Source organism: Corvus cornix, chromosome 3 (genome assembly GCF_000738735.6).
Source record: "Corvus cornix cornix isolate S_Up_H32 chromosome 3, ASM73873v5, whole genome shotgun sequence".
In the NCBI taxonomy this organism is placed as follows: Eukaryota; Metazoa; Chordata; class Aves; order Passeriformes; family Corvidae; genus Corvus; species Corvus cornix.
In genome coordinates this window covers 39,952,296-39,967,465 of record NC_047056.1, presented here as the reverse complement: position 1 = coordinate 39,967,465, position 15,170 = coordinate 39,952,296, and the positions used below count along the sequence as shown (strand labels likewise).

Here is a 15,170-nt window from a genome sequence, read left to right as displayed (position 1 = left end):
CTTGATAAAATGATGGGCGGGCAAAATCTTTAGTAACCTCCCCTTTGGTTTCCCCAGAGGAAGGTTTGCCACTGATTTTGCCAGAGGGCAGCACCAGGCCCGTGTCTATGCACCACTACAGCCTCACTGTAAGCTGGTGCTAACGAGGTGGATATACACACAGCACGGTGAGTGCCTACATCAGCAAGGTGTTTGCACTCGGGCATCGCTGCGTGCACAGCTCTGGGGACTGCCTTCCACATTCCCCATGTGTCTGTCACACAGCTGCAGGACCGTGGGCCAAATTATTCCACAGCCAAAATGCTTCCTGCAAGTAGAATCAAGAGTGCTTAATTAAGCAAGGAGCAAGCAGTGCGATAACAAAATTGTTCTTTATTTAGTTTACAATTAGGAGGGATTACTTATCCACAGAATTCTATGATTCAGTGACAGGTTATTGAATAGCAAACAGTGATTTAAGGCTAAAAGCTCCGAGCAAAGCCTGTTTTCTGATTTACTACAGAAACAAAAAGAATGTCAGCATTTTAAGCGGAGAACAGGGACCTTTTGTTAAAGGAATTCTTGGGAATAAAAACAATGGTTCTTTATAAAACATTGGTATCATATCTAGTTTCCCAGCCAAACTGAAAACACTAGCCACATTCAATTTTTTATGATGCTTAATTGAGAAAAAAAATCAACATAGATTTGTTTTGGTCAGCATAAGGTAGCACAAACTGAAATTCTTAGTGAAACACATGGAAAAGAATGATGCCTTGAATTCATTTTGATTAAAGTTTTCTTTTAAAAAACAAATAAAATATATTAAATATTTCAGTAGTGGAAAGCAGGAGTGTTATGAAGCAGTTAAGGGAAAACAATGCAATTTTATCATTACACAAGCTGATATCAAACTGCATGGATGCTCACAGCCTCATAATTAAATTGATAAACTGAAGCATGTGTATGGTAAATATCAGCAATGCTTCTTGCTCTTTCTTTGAAAGATGCTCTGCAATTTGAGTGGTGATTTTTTGATTGTATGAGCCCCTGGAAACAGAAGAGAAGAGTGAGTAATTCCATAATGTTGCAATTTTTGCACTTAGGTGTGAGAAAAGGCCAAAGCAGTATGCCATGGGAGAGTACTTGTTTGAAGGGCCTAAAGAGATAATTTGGTATCTCAGTCAGTGGGCAGGTAATGAGCTGAGCTCTACAAGAGAAGAGTTTCAGTGATATGGAAAAATTCACTTCACTGGAAGTGTTGAAGGTTGGATGGGGCTTTGAGCAATCTGGTCTAGTGGAAGGTGTCTCTACCCATGGCAGGGGGAGTTGGAACTAGATGATTTTTAAAGTCCTTTCCAATCCAAACTCTTCTATGGTTTTCTGACAAGCAGTCTATGGGGAAGGCAGTTGAAAGCAGCATCTGATAAATTATTAATCCCTCTAAGTATCAAGTGCCATCCAAAGAACCTTACATGTGGAGAGATGCACTGACCAGAAATATTTTTGCACTACAGGAAGAATAAAAGCAGTAGTGGGAAAGGTTATTTCAAAGACAAAGCAACACAGAGGAAAGATTGCTGTAGGAAGAAGAAAGATCCAGAAGATCCAGATCTTTGATCCAGAATAATTACTAGGATGGAACAAACATTGCATTTTATTTTCAAATGCATGAGGCAGAGTTTTTAGATTTTGATCGTATAATTATTGAATAACTTTGGTTGGAAGGGACATCCAGAGCTGTGACTGTTCACCCCACTCCTGCTCAGGTTTTGATCTAATGTCCAGCTCATGATAAGCCCTCATACATGCTGGGAAATTCTGCTCCAAAAAATCCAAACAAACTGAAAACCTTAATCACTTCCAGACCTTTTGTGATAATTAACTGAGGAAATAAAAACCTTATGTAGATTTACTTTAGTCAGCATATGACAGCACGGAACTATTGGTTCTTATTTGAGGTTCTTATGCCATAGTTCTTAATTGTAGTCACTTTCATAGCAAATTGCAGAAAAAATAGGGAAAGTGCGATCAGTACCCTGAAAAAAACAATTTGATGAGAAATACTGTAGGTATTTATTTTAATGTTGAATACACAAGGAAGGTGTGACTGCATCTCCTCTCACTCAAGAGACATTTCATTCAGGTAGGGTTATTCCAGTCTAAGCACCAGTTGCTGAGCCAAAGTAATTTCAACCCTACAGATCCATCCATTCATTTTCCCAAGTTAAATCTTCCTTACAGTTCTGGCCTGCCAAGAAAACGGCTTGAGCTGCATATGTACAGTGCAGTCCCCTGCAGGGAGGAATCACTTCTTATCTAGGATGAGATTACCCTCCTCATCTTTGATTTGAACTCGTCCAGTGGAGTACTTGGTTTCCTGTCTGCCATTGCAGAACACAGTTTTCACGGTGCCGTCTGGGTACTCCCTCCTCCTGAACTGTGCAGTGTGAATCTCTCTTTGGCCATCACTGAATACCACGATTTTATCTCCATTCCTGAAAGAAACAGCAATGAATGGAGTGATGAGAAAGCACTGTCTGTTATTAACCTGTCTCACAGAGTTGTCTAATGTAACTCAATCAAATTAGAAAATAATGTCAAGTGGAAAACCTCAAGATTTACATGGGATGGCATTAGAAATCTGGTCTCATAAAAAGACTCCAACACATAGTATAATAGCTAATGGATGGTGAGATCTGAATTGTACATGACTTCATGCAGGAATCTCAAGGCATTTTGAAGAAATCCAGAAAATCCATTTTACCACTGCTCCTTCCTCTTCGTCAGAAGAGACATGTGAGTCCTGTTGCTGTTTTTCTGATCTTGCATGGAGGAATAGAGAGACAACACAGATTCACAGAATATGACTTGGAAGAGACCAACAAGGATTATCAAGTCCAGCTCTTAAGTGAATAGCCCATTCAGGGGTCAAACCCACAACCTTGGTGTTTATTAGCACCATGCTCTAACCGACTGACCTAATCTCAGTCCTTGCCCAATATTAGAGGGGGAGCCAAGCACCTGGGAATAGAGCTCAGGAGCCCTCACCCTGAGTGCTTTAGTACCCACATTGCTAACACTGACAACTGGTGATCTCCCAACAGCTCTGGCCAGTGTAAATTTACATGGAACTAAATGAGGAATATTTCACAATCATTTCGGCTGTGGTGAGTGGTCACCTATTATTCAAGGTGGAAGTGAATTTTCAGTGCCATATTCTTAAAAAAAAAAATTAAATTATTTTACAAATTCTTTTTCACTTCATCTGGAAATTTCCCAACTATGCAAAATCCAGCCACATTTCTAAATGTCAGTATTGTTGTACCTGTGTCCAAAGCCTAGTTCCCGTTGTTTACACAGGACTTACTTTTCTACTTTTACTACTGTGCCATCTGGGAAAAAAGTTTCCTTCAGTCCATCACTATAGAGGCACTTCACCGTGTGATCTGGGAACACAATTTCTTGTGTGCCATCAGGATAATGCTTTTCTGTGGAAAGAAGATGCAAAAAGTCTGTCTAGTGTTCTTTCAGGTTGCTTTACACGAAGCTAAGTCAGGATTTTTTTTTTTGGACATTGTAGTGTAGGATGGAAATTATATCCACAATACTGGTAAAAGAAATGAAAGAATCACATAATCATATAAGCAGAATTGGAAGACCTACGTTTACATTCCATTATTATATTTGCTTTGAAGTGGTGAAGTGATGGAATATACTAAAAGTGAAATGCAATATACTAAATGTGAAATGGCAAGAAGATACCCAATTTGCTGGAGTCAGAATTCAGACCACAGTTTCATAACAGAAATAAATCTGCACAAACGCTCACGTTTATGAGCTCTTGCATACCTATCTGATTATTAGAGAATTGCAGCACCTCCAGGCCATCTGGATAAGCAGTGTGAGTTGTCTGTGCATCTGCATAATAATAAATCTGGAAGGAGAGTGAGATGATAGCAGCATGTTCACAATATTTGCATAAGCAGATTCAACCACAACAATGTGCTCAAAAGTAAACCATCTTTAAAAAGTCATTTGAAGGTCATTTGCTGCATCTGCCACGCATAAAGTCGCTATGTTCACATTGCTGTTCCTTCCTCTAATTCACACTCAAGGTTGTGTCTAGATGATGCTACTTTCATCTCTGTAGTGTGCAGGAGAACAGTGCAAACAGGAGAGTCATCCTCCCACCTCTTTGCTCTGGCTCTCCTCCTATTAATTAACTATTAATTTAAAATAAACCCAGTGCTGCCAAGGCCTCACTTATTTCCACTTTAGCTCACATTAACTATTTATATTTACATAATGATGACAGGGAAGAACCCCCTGTACTACCTATTCCACAAATGTATAAAAACCAGTCCTTTCTTCAGATGGCTGCCCACGCCCCTTGCCTTCATTCAGTCTCCTGCTTGGCCACCTACACATTTGTTCCTTCTTTCACTGTTACCTTCACACTTTTCCACTTTTTTCTTTGTGGATGAAGCAGTTTCACTGCTCACTGTTGTTAAACCAACACCCTTCCTCATCAGTTTCTCCCAGAATTGATAGATCAAGATAAATTATAGAACCTTACTGCAAAATAATTTTATTTTCCTTGAAGAAAATGAAGAGTTACACACCACCCTCTGATCCGGCATGATCTTCTTTACATCTCCATTGGAAAAGCTAATCGTTGTCATCCTTTTATCAGCACTAATTTCCTTTTTAGTACCATCGCGGAAAGTGAGGATTCGGCGTCCATCAGAAAGCACCTCTTCTACCTTCAAACACACAGAGCATCCAATGTAAATTAAGTCAAAGGAAATGAGCAGCATTGCACTGGCTTCCAATTAAATTGGAGCTTGAAGGACATCATGCTATATCTTTGTATTTCAAAAGTTATCTCTGCAGAACAGGCATTAATTTTGACTCATTTGTCTGTAAGAGGCCGAAAGACATTTTCTTTTCACAAGATGAACTTACCTGTAGCACATGTTTCAGGTTCTCACCCCACCACTTTGTTTTAATGTTAAGCAAAATTAGGTGCACAGCCCTGTGGCAATAGGGAAGACAGTCGGGTTTTTTCCTGACCAACCTTAGTAAATTATGATCCAGACTCATTTCATATATGGTTGTGCATCTTCCACAGAGGTCACTTGAGATACCTGGTTCTGGATTGTCTGAACCAAAATGATTGAACTTCATGTATTAACAGAGATTGATGACACAGTAGTTTAAGAACCATTTCTTTCCAAGTAAACCTGGATGGACATTAAGTACTACAGAATTCATTTTGGCTGCATGCACAGACCTGAAAATTTGCTTGAGACTTCTTATTCACAGCAGGCAATAATTCCATTAGTGTGCTCTTCTACAAAAAATACACTAGTCAGAGAAGACTTCATACCCAGCATAGCCTCTGGTTAATCAGTTTTCCTGGTGTTACTATAACAGTTGGTTCTGTTCAGCATAGTTTAATTCATTTGGTGAAGTCCAAAGAAGTAAACAATCAGAAGATGCATTACAGCTTTGTCATATGGTTCCAGTTTTATCAGAATTCCCACAAAAGGGAATATCTCCCCCCCGCCCCAAAAACAAAAGCTATTTTCTCTCACCTTTCCATCATGATACTCTATTTTTTCCTGCACCTCTTCCTCATGCTTTCTTCTTTCTTGATGTAACATTGACCTTCTAGATAATACTGATTTTGGAGGCTACATTATGAAAACATCACAGTTATATAAACAGAAATGTTTTAAAAATATGTTTGTTAACTTAAAACAACTGTGCAAAAAACTTATTTATTTTTCCACACAGAGGAAAGATTCCCTTCTTTCTGGTATTGCCTTGTATTTGCAATGAATTTTCATATTTTATCTGCAACTAGAAATGTTGCATATTAATTATAGTTTTCTTCAGTTTGCAAAGCAAAAGTAGCAAAACAGAAGTCCAAAAATGAGATTATAAAAGTGCATTCTGGCAAAGTTATGCTGTAAAAATGGAGAGAATAAACCCAGGAACAGAGAGCAGAACTATCTCTGAGTATTGGTTTACTGATTTACGAGGAAAGGTACTTGTACTAGCTAGAGTCACTCTTCCAAAACAAATTACATGGCTCTTAGCTGCTAGGTAGTGCTCTCTGTGTAACTAAGGGCTATTCTGGATGTTATAATTCCAGTTTACCATTACCAGGAGTGCTCTTTGCAGTCTGGCATGGTAAAGGAGCCTTAAGTTAAGTGACATCTGGCACACAGCATCCGGGGCAGTTACAAGCTAATGTTAATTACAGTTTGAAGATGTGGTGAATTTTGAATTATGGGATCCAAAGGAACAGGGAGAACTTCTCCCCACGGGACAATGATGTGCTTCAGTAAATAGCTATAAACGCCATGCTCAAAGTTCCCAGATCCATCCCTAAAGCTGTGTCTGCTACATAGCATAGGAAGTGGGAACAGAATATTTTCTTTTTCTCAGTGTGTTTTATTTCTGCTCAAAAATGGAAAGAACACAGCTGCTGCTCATGTAAGAACTAGAATCATAAGTAGCTCAAACCTTTGTTTGAGCATCCAGAGAAGCAGGAGAACTGTCTGTAGATACTTTGTTGCCACATGCAGTTATGCCACTTCTCCTGTGTGTAGTAACAAAAGCCACTTTATTCTGAGCTCTTAGCAATTTTTCTGTCTTTTTAAGATCTTCTTCTTCCTGAGGCAAAATTAAAATATTAACTAACAACATAAATCTATTATTGTTCAAGAGTTGTGCAGAAATATATTGATAAAGACATCTATCCTATTATTTGAAAGCCATTGCAATATTGTTTTAAAGACTGCACTTATATAATGAGTAAAGGCAAAAAAATAAAGCCAGGAGAGTATTGTTCCCAAATGAATGGGAGTTAGCATGCTGTATATTAAAACTAATACCACAGACTCACTGTAACCCTGTTTTATAGAGTTGCATGGCAAAATACCTCTGTTTCTTCATTGTTCTTGCAGGGTGCAAAGCTGCAAGTGTGTTGTGTATTATTGCAATTGCTGTGGTTATGTGAGAGGGATGTGTCTTCTGAGCTATATGAAATGGGCAAAGGTGTCCCTGTAAGAAAAATCAAAGAAAAAGGGGTCATTGAAAGCATATGAAAATTGCTGAATCACATTTCCATACATATCTCAGGCTTTTTAAAGATGCTGTCTCTCAGATCTTGCAACACATTGCTTCTTACACTGATAATGTGTCCATCTTCCCAAATGTGCTTTGTCCTGGACCAAAATGAAATGCAGTCCACACCCCTTCTCCCACCTCCTGAACCTCTGGGACAACAAACTCAGTGAGTAAGTAGGTGACAGCACAGTCTTCTCTCCCTCTCTTGTAAAATATAAATTTGGCAATACTTCTAAGAATCATAGGAGTGTTTTAGTGACTGACATTCTCTGTGAGTCAAGAGTTGGGGACCAGTGTCTCCAAGTCATTTGCAGACCACTTTAAGCAGGCAGGAAGTTTCCATATATCTTACCTTTTACACAGGAAGATGAGCTGGGCTCCTTAAAACAACCACTCAGATGTGAGACAGCTCCAGGTGATTTCCTACCATTATACCTTCCTCCAGTAGGACAGAGCTGATGTACAACCTGAAGAAAAATGGAGAGGCCCTGGCCTACAGTCGTGCTTCACTTTAACACGGGAGCTATCAGTGATATGGCAAGAGCATGCTGTACACTTCTCCTTCCTAGGAGTTTAGCTGTCTGTGTGTGGATATTGTGCAGGTGTCTAAGCTTGGTTCAGAATGTTGTGGAGTAAGAAAGGAGGGTGGAAGATCTGGAATAAGTCTAAAACAGGGCTAAGTCCCCCCACTTCCCCCATCCCTTCTCTTGGGAACTGCACTTCATTTGCTCCATGGTGGATTGCACTGCAGTAATGTCTGTGCCTGGCCATACACCTCACTGATCCAAATCCCAGCCCTGACCCATGGGATGACTTCCTGTCATGACCCCAGCTCTGTCTCATCACTATGGGCTTTGACAATGGGGATTTTGGTCTGGCCCTCCCTTGCATCCCCAGCCTGCCCTCCTCCCTGGCTGGGGCCGTGGGATAGGCACTGCCCTGCTGGACTCCATGAGCTGCCTCTAGTGCTCCAAGCCCCTGGCCTCCCTGGGAACCACTGGCCCCTGCAGTCCCCCAATGCTTGGTGCACGTGATCACCCCTGAACATTTTCTGAGGCAATGGGGGCAGGTTTCAGAGCATACACCCATACTCAGGCCTGCAGGTGTCTAAATATGTATGAATATTCAATGTATGAACAGTCTCTAAGATAATTTCTGACAACAATTCTGCAGTTCCCGGGAAAGAAGACCAAGCAGCAGCCATGTGGCGATCAGGATCCCAATACAGATTATGAATTATGTCATAAAATGAAAATAAAGGCAATTTAAATAGACCTTGCTACTGACTTACTTTGTCTGGTTCAAAAGGTGTTAGTCTTCCCTGATGAGGAGTCCTCCTGCCAGTTGGTGTCGTGCTTCTACCAATGGAGCAGTTAGATGATTTCTTTTCTTGGTGTTCCTTTGTCACCGATCTCAAAGGATCAGCTTTTTGCACAGAACTATTTATGCCCTAAAAGATGTAAATACATTTGTATTAAGTTAATATATACACCTTCAAATAGTATTAAAAATCCTCCTACAAAGGATTTAACCATCATTAAGTGGTTAAAACTTTCAGAGAAGGTTTAACTGTGTCTGTGGGTGTATGCACAGAGACATGCACAAGGACACACACACATTTTATACATAACTCTGTATTTGGGGCCTTGTTTTGCTTCCCACATTTCTCTGTGCCTGGACAATGATGCAAGTCAAGGGTAATCCAAGGGGCAAAGTGCGAGGCCAACAGCTGCTGTTAGGCTCTCATCCCTCAGTCTCCCCAGCGTGCCAACAGCAGGAAAGATAACTCTCTCTAGGTTATCACAACTGAGAAGAGCTTAGTAAAATATATTGCACAACAGTTCATTTTTACTTGCTGGATGTCCACTCTTTCTATGTTTTGATCTTATACATCTCCATCAATCTAGGCTGACACAAGACTTATAGCACTCTAAGAGAGGTGTGAGCCACAGAAGGGAAATGAGAGGCAAAAAGTTTCAAACAAACTATAGGAGTTATTTAGACTGGAAAGATCAAAAGCACTTCTCCAATTTTTCATGGAGACTTTAGAGAAGAGCACGAGGAAACATAAAATATTCCTGCATGATCACCAGGAGATACATGGGGTTTACAGGATTTACACAATGACTCTCAGGCATTTGCAGTTGCCAAGAAAATATTACATCGGTATGGCAGGAAAACTGAGGCTGTACTCCTGCCTAACCAAAACTTTGAAGTTACTGTACCTAGTGTAGGATTGCCTGTCAATATGAGACAAAGGCATAGTCTCACTGCCCACGTTGCTAAATTGTCCCAGAAATGGTAAGGGATTATGTCACTGTCTATCAGAATTGATAGCAGAAGAATCTCTAAAGCATTGAGCTGATGAATGACTAGAAGCGAGTACATGATGGTAAGAAACAAAGAAACAATCAGAAAAAGTTGGAAATGGCATCAATAACCCTGATTTTGAAATGTCTCACACACTGAAGAATGGCTGTTTGAGAAGATGCATGTAAGTTATTCATGCAAAGAATATATTTGCTATCAGCTTAATTTACTCAAGTTCATGAGCTATTGCTCAAGGGACATGGGACTAGCAAAGCACAAACGGGATGACTGCACTGCTCCTTCTCTGATAACAACGGACAGTGTTTGACAGCTGTAAACATTTTTGCATGTGATCAATGAAATTTAGGGGATCTGCTGTTGCTGTGATGTCTTATTTATATTAATGAATGACATTACAATTTAATGTATGCTCATAAGGAAGGAGCCAAGAAAGAAATCCTATTGCAACACCAGAAAATTGTAGGATTTTACAATCCTCCAAGCATAAAATGGTTCTCAGCAGGAGAGAAGCAACTGATTAGCTCTTTCAGACAAGGTTGCTAGAATGTACATAAATTAATAGCATTTATTGTTAAAAAGAATATTATTTATATTTTACATTTGGTGATATTTTATGCAGGCAAATTCTCTGGATATGCCTGAGTTCTCCAAACATTCAGGATTCAAATACAAGTGAGTGGGCAAACTGTCAAAATACGCCTGGGACTTCAGCTTGAGACAACTGATGTAGAACTAAGGACCTTTAAGACTATTTCTGATGAAGAGATATTAGCTCAGAAACTGCAGAGTGATAAAAGGAAAGAGCTCCTAATCCATCGTTTCATTTCTAAATATCTCAAGAGTGAAACTGCCAAATGATTTAAAAGAACTTGAAAAGCCATTGGAGCCGTTTCACAGCAGCTCAAACCAGTTTCAGCCCAGATTGCTGGAGTCCCACTCCTTTTCTTCTGTCCCCAGCTACGTGTTTCTGGTCCCTCCTTTATGAGGCGTCAGCAGCCATAGAGGGGAATTTGCCTGGTTCATTGAGTAGAATCAGGCAGAAATGAACCATTTTTTTGCAGCCTGGTTAGTTTTGAGCCAGCTGGCTCACCATCTTCAGAAGGTGCCAATAGGGCCACAGCAGCTCAAATATTCATCAGCTTCAGTGAGACACTAACATGTGGCAGCATTTGTTTTCCTTGTGGTTTATTACAGAAAGAATGTTGCAATTCAAGCTTTTAAAAAACTCACGTAAGACTTGTAAATAGAAGATACTTCATGGCAAGATGGAGCCAGAGAGAAAGTAGAAGTGTTTCCATGAACACAATGAGATGCATCAGCCAATTCAGTTGAGGGAGCATCCATGTAACAGCTTGTTACACATGCCATTGTAAAAGCCCCTGATTTCATTTTTTATGCATTGCATACATTAGTATACCTATTTTTAAAGCAATAATGTCAAAGGAGTCGAGATGGGCTTACATGAATCACATGTAGTCTCTATTTTCGTTCAGAGGAATGTCATTCTAAGAGATCATTTGAAAAATCAGAGCCAACATTGTGTTCCAGGCAACCACTGCAACTTTGCTCTGCACTTTTTAAGAAACTCAAATACTAAGCATTTGGACTAATCACACATGACTAGGTTCTTAATAAAGATTCTCTCAATTCCATCACTTTCATAAACAAAGCCATCAAATTATCTCAATTTTCTTCATTGGAGATATGTGGATGACCAGTAAATGCAGACCCTTGATACAAAGAGGTTGCAGGATTGGAGGAAGAAGCAGCCTCCCAAAATGCACAAGGTAGACAATTTTTTCCGATCTTCACAGAAAACAAAAAAAACTAATCACCTGGTCAGCTGGTGACAACAAAAGAGGTGTATCTTAGTTATGAAGGTTGACTTCATAAAAGAACAGGTACGCAGCTCGTTTTGGATCTTTGTCATGGGAGCTAGTGAAGAACAGTTTGAATTGCCATCAGTGACACTGATGCTGCTCTTGACAAAAGCAGGGATCTCTTGACATTCCTCTAGTCCTACAGATCTGTGCTATCAGGAAGACAGTGAAGAACAGGAGAACAGAAACATGATGTTCTCCTGGATCTTCATGCTCAACAATAATCAATTACATTTTCTAATGAGCTTTTGCCTCCCAGCTGTTAATACCTACAGTTCTTCAACAAGTTGTCCCAGAAATCTCTCACTTGCCAATTCCCCTAAATAAGGATCTCTTATTATCTTCAAATATCACAGTTTGTGTCATGCAGAATTTGCATTCCCCCTAACAGATGAAAAACCTGAGAAAAAGCAACAAATACTCATGGATAAAGCAGTGAAATTCAAATGCTATGAAAGACTGTCCACATATTCACGGACCTTCCCTGCTTCAGTTAGTAATTTGTGAGTAAGAACATTCATAGGCAAGGAAATAACTTGCTCAAAGATCATCAAAATCCCTTGCAAGATTAGACAGCAAAATCCATCTAAGAAGATTGGAAGTAAGCACATTTGACCTTGACTGAAACATTAAGAAATGCTATCAGTATACTTTCCAGCAGAATTCCCTTCCCCTCCTCCCACTTCTGCTCCTGCCATGCAAATGAATTAATCTTTTTTCACAGAAATCATTAAAATCTATCCAGAGCTGCATGTTGGGCAGGAAATGGGCAACTTGTTCTTGCCAATGAGCTGCATTCAGAAACAGGTTGTTTTCAGAAGATCCATATTAGTAAATATTAATAATTAGTAAATATTAATAATTAATAAATATTAAAAATTTTGGCCCATCTGTTCATTCTTGCATGTTCTAAAAGAATTGCTAATGATGTGCAGTTAAAATGGACATTTTTCTTGTCTCACTAAAGCACAACTTGAACTGGACAGTTCCTCACCAGCTATATCATGTTACAGTACAGAGATCATCCTTAAAAGTATTATAGCATTATTCTAATACTTAGGAGTATTATTATATCTTTTTCAGAGATGCAGAACATCTCTTGGATATGGGGTTTGTTTTTTACTTCATAAAATCATGTCTTCAAAAAAATCTGTATTTTTAACCTGTACTGATCATTATTCAGACTTGCTCGCCAATTGTTTTTGTACATATCCTCAAATTCTATTAGCTTTGACAGAAATAAGTCAGATGGTAATTATTGTTTTGCCTTCTTGGTTACAGCTGATGAAACTCACCAGTCCAAGCTAGCTTTAACTTATATATGTTATACATGCACATCTTCTTCGAATCCTAGAACCATAGAATATTTTAGGTTGCAAAAGACTCTTAGACAATCAGTTCCAGCCATTGACTCAGAACTGTCAAGTCCACCACTAAATCATGTCCCAAAGTGCCATATCCCCACTTTTTTCAACAGTGCCAAGGATGGTGATTCTACTACCTCCCTGTTCAGCCCATTCCAATGCCTGACAACCTTGATGTTTTCCTACGCTGAATTTCTCAATTTTGGATAGAAATAGTATCATAGTTGGTTTTACCTATATCCAAAAATTCATAATTATCCAGATTCACAGGATCTATGAGGGAAAGCATCCACCTGCTAACAAAAGAGCTCAAATGCAAAGAAAACACAAGTGAGTCTCCAGATCTATCACTAAAACACAGATTTGGGGCTTCTGTTTAATATGCCTTTTACCTGCGACTTCAGTTCTAGAGTCAAATAATTGACAGCCACTCTATTCACTATAAAGTCTATTTGTGCATTCAGATCAGATAAAGAGCATGTGTCTCTGTCAAACCTTTTAGAGTTCACTCAGGACATCTGGGAACCATGCCCACCAGTCTAGCTCATGCTTGTGCTGCATTCCAGTTGGACTGGATCCAATGCTATCTAGATGGTGAAAGCCCAGATAGCAGCAAGCCCAAAAGTCTGCTGTCCTCAACTTCTCCCTTCTCAAAACTGTTGCTGAAGCCACAATTTTTATTTCACTTGGCTGTGTGCCATAGGAGGAAATTTTCAATACCTCTTTTCATATCTGGCACCATATAGAATTCTCTAAAGTTACTGTCTAGTGACTTTCAAAACACATGCTGTCATGCTCACTATAGTGGAACAGTTTCATCCCTTCTCACCTGATATCTTTTACATTTTATTTCAGTCCCTATAGAGGCAGAGAGCAGATGAATTTCAGTAGAGAGGATGAATTCAGAGAGATTGCACACTTGAACAAAGCACAGATTTCAACCAAATCTGAGCAAAAGTAAGAAAAGGGACTTAAAATATCCAAGGTGCCCATAATATGAAGAAAGAAATACAAAGCCAAGAGAAAGAAAAGCATAAATTGATACTTAGATATCTATATTCTAAACAGTGAGATGTGCTAGAAATGTGGTAAGCTGGCTTTGGAGGAGAAGTCATGGACACACCAGCCAGAAACAAGAATCTCACTTGACATACCGAGTTAACTCGTCACAACTTGTAAAAATCTGAGTGGTTTTCCCACTGAGTTGAGCCAGAAGAAGGACACTGTTACATATTGGTAAGTAAAGCCTTGAATGGCAAAATACTAGATTTGTGGTTTGACAAAGCAAGGGGATTCCCTGTAAAATCAGCCTGTGGAGTAGCAGGTGCAATGAGCTCAGAGCAAACCTGAAAATAACAGACAATTCAGTTAGGTCTAGAAAACGGGGGAAAAAAGTTTTTTCTCCCGCTACTGCAAAACCAGAAAAAAATCTAAAAGGAAATTTGTGTATAATGAGAGAACAAGCAAGAAAACATGACCATGCTTATACACACTTTCATTTGCAGAAATTTTGATTCCAGAAACATTCTCTTAAATACATATTTGAAACAGTGGGCAAGTGACTACTCGCAATAGGGATGCATACTTTACTATTCACATCTCTAAGAAAGTGTTTTTGCAAAGATGTCTTCAGCCTCACATGAGAGATGTTGTGCCTCTTGTGATTATCTCTCCATGAACTTTCTTCTGGTTTGGATGAAGATGCTGTCCCTCGCAGAATAGCTTCTGCAACCTAGTGGAAAGTTAGTTATAAATATGTAATTTTGAGTCACAGCTAGTATCATCAAAGAGCCTTCAAAGCCATCTGGCTCAAACTTAAAGCCATTTTCTTTTCATAAAAATGATGATATTTAAACTCAATGAATGAAATTCCACATGTTTTTCTGCTAGGGACTGAAGGTTCCCACTATCAGACAAAAACTTTGTAGGTACCATCCTAGCATCTTCATATACACCATCCCATTATGACTCTCACATAACAAAAACATTCAGTGCTTTGGGTAGTGGTTCTACATCAGCAAAGCAGTAGTAATAAAACAGAAATCTGGCCAACAGAAGAAGTAAGTTAGCTTTTCCTTATCCTGGTTTTTATTGGAATTTTTATGTATTTTAATTCTGTACCTGTGACTAATCTTTTTTCTTTCTGACCTTCACAATTTATAAAAGGATGAGCCATATGAGCAGGCAGGTTTGGGAAAAGTGAAAATAAAGTGAAATTTAACTTCAAATTACATTTCCAATGAAACTTAAGTGTTAGGTGAAAAATCTCATGAACAAGTACATTACAATCAAATCAAAAAAAGAGACACAAAACTTCTTCACTCCAATAAAGCAAATGACAGGTTAGTTTGTGGTTCTAACACCTTTTAAAGATACTTTACTAGAAATTAGGTTTGAAAATTAGGGAAATATCTAAGAGTAAATGGCCCAATTTTATTTTTTTCTAGATTCAGCCATTCTGTGGAAGTGTAGG

The 15,170-nt window shown here is 39.0% G+C and overlaps 1 protein-coding gene across 1 annotated transcript in view; it reads right to left on the bottom strand.

Moving 5' to 3' along the window:
• Positions 1–395: 395 nt before the first annotated feature.
• The window catches only part of LOC109143515 (centromere protein J-like), a 32,752-nt gene continuing 17,977 nt past the window's right edge, over positions 396–15,170 (bottom strand). Inside the window, exons 9-18 of the mRNA XM_039567889.1 lie at positions 14,283–14,429; positions 8,414–8,572; positions 7,475–7,589; positions 6,935–7,056; positions 6,517–6,666; positions 5,580–5,678; positions 4,605–4,745; positions 3,832–3,916; positions 3,350–3,470; positions 396–2,477 (exon numbers count right to left, since the gene is read on the bottom strand). Of these exons, the coding sequence (XP_039423823.1) occupies positions 2,288–2,477; positions 3,350–3,470; positions 3,832–3,916; positions 4,605–4,745; positions 5,580–5,678; positions 6,517–6,666; positions 6,935–7,056; positions 7,475–7,589; positions 8,414–8,572; positions 14,283–14,429 (1,329 nt within the window). The 3' untranslated portion in view covers positions 396–2,287. The remainder of the gene's footprint in view (positions 2,478–3,349; positions 3,471–3,831; positions 3,917–4,604; positions 4,746–5,579; positions 5,679–6,516; positions 6,667–6,934; positions 7,057–7,474; positions 7,590–8,413; positions 8,573–14,282; positions 14,430–15,170) is intronic.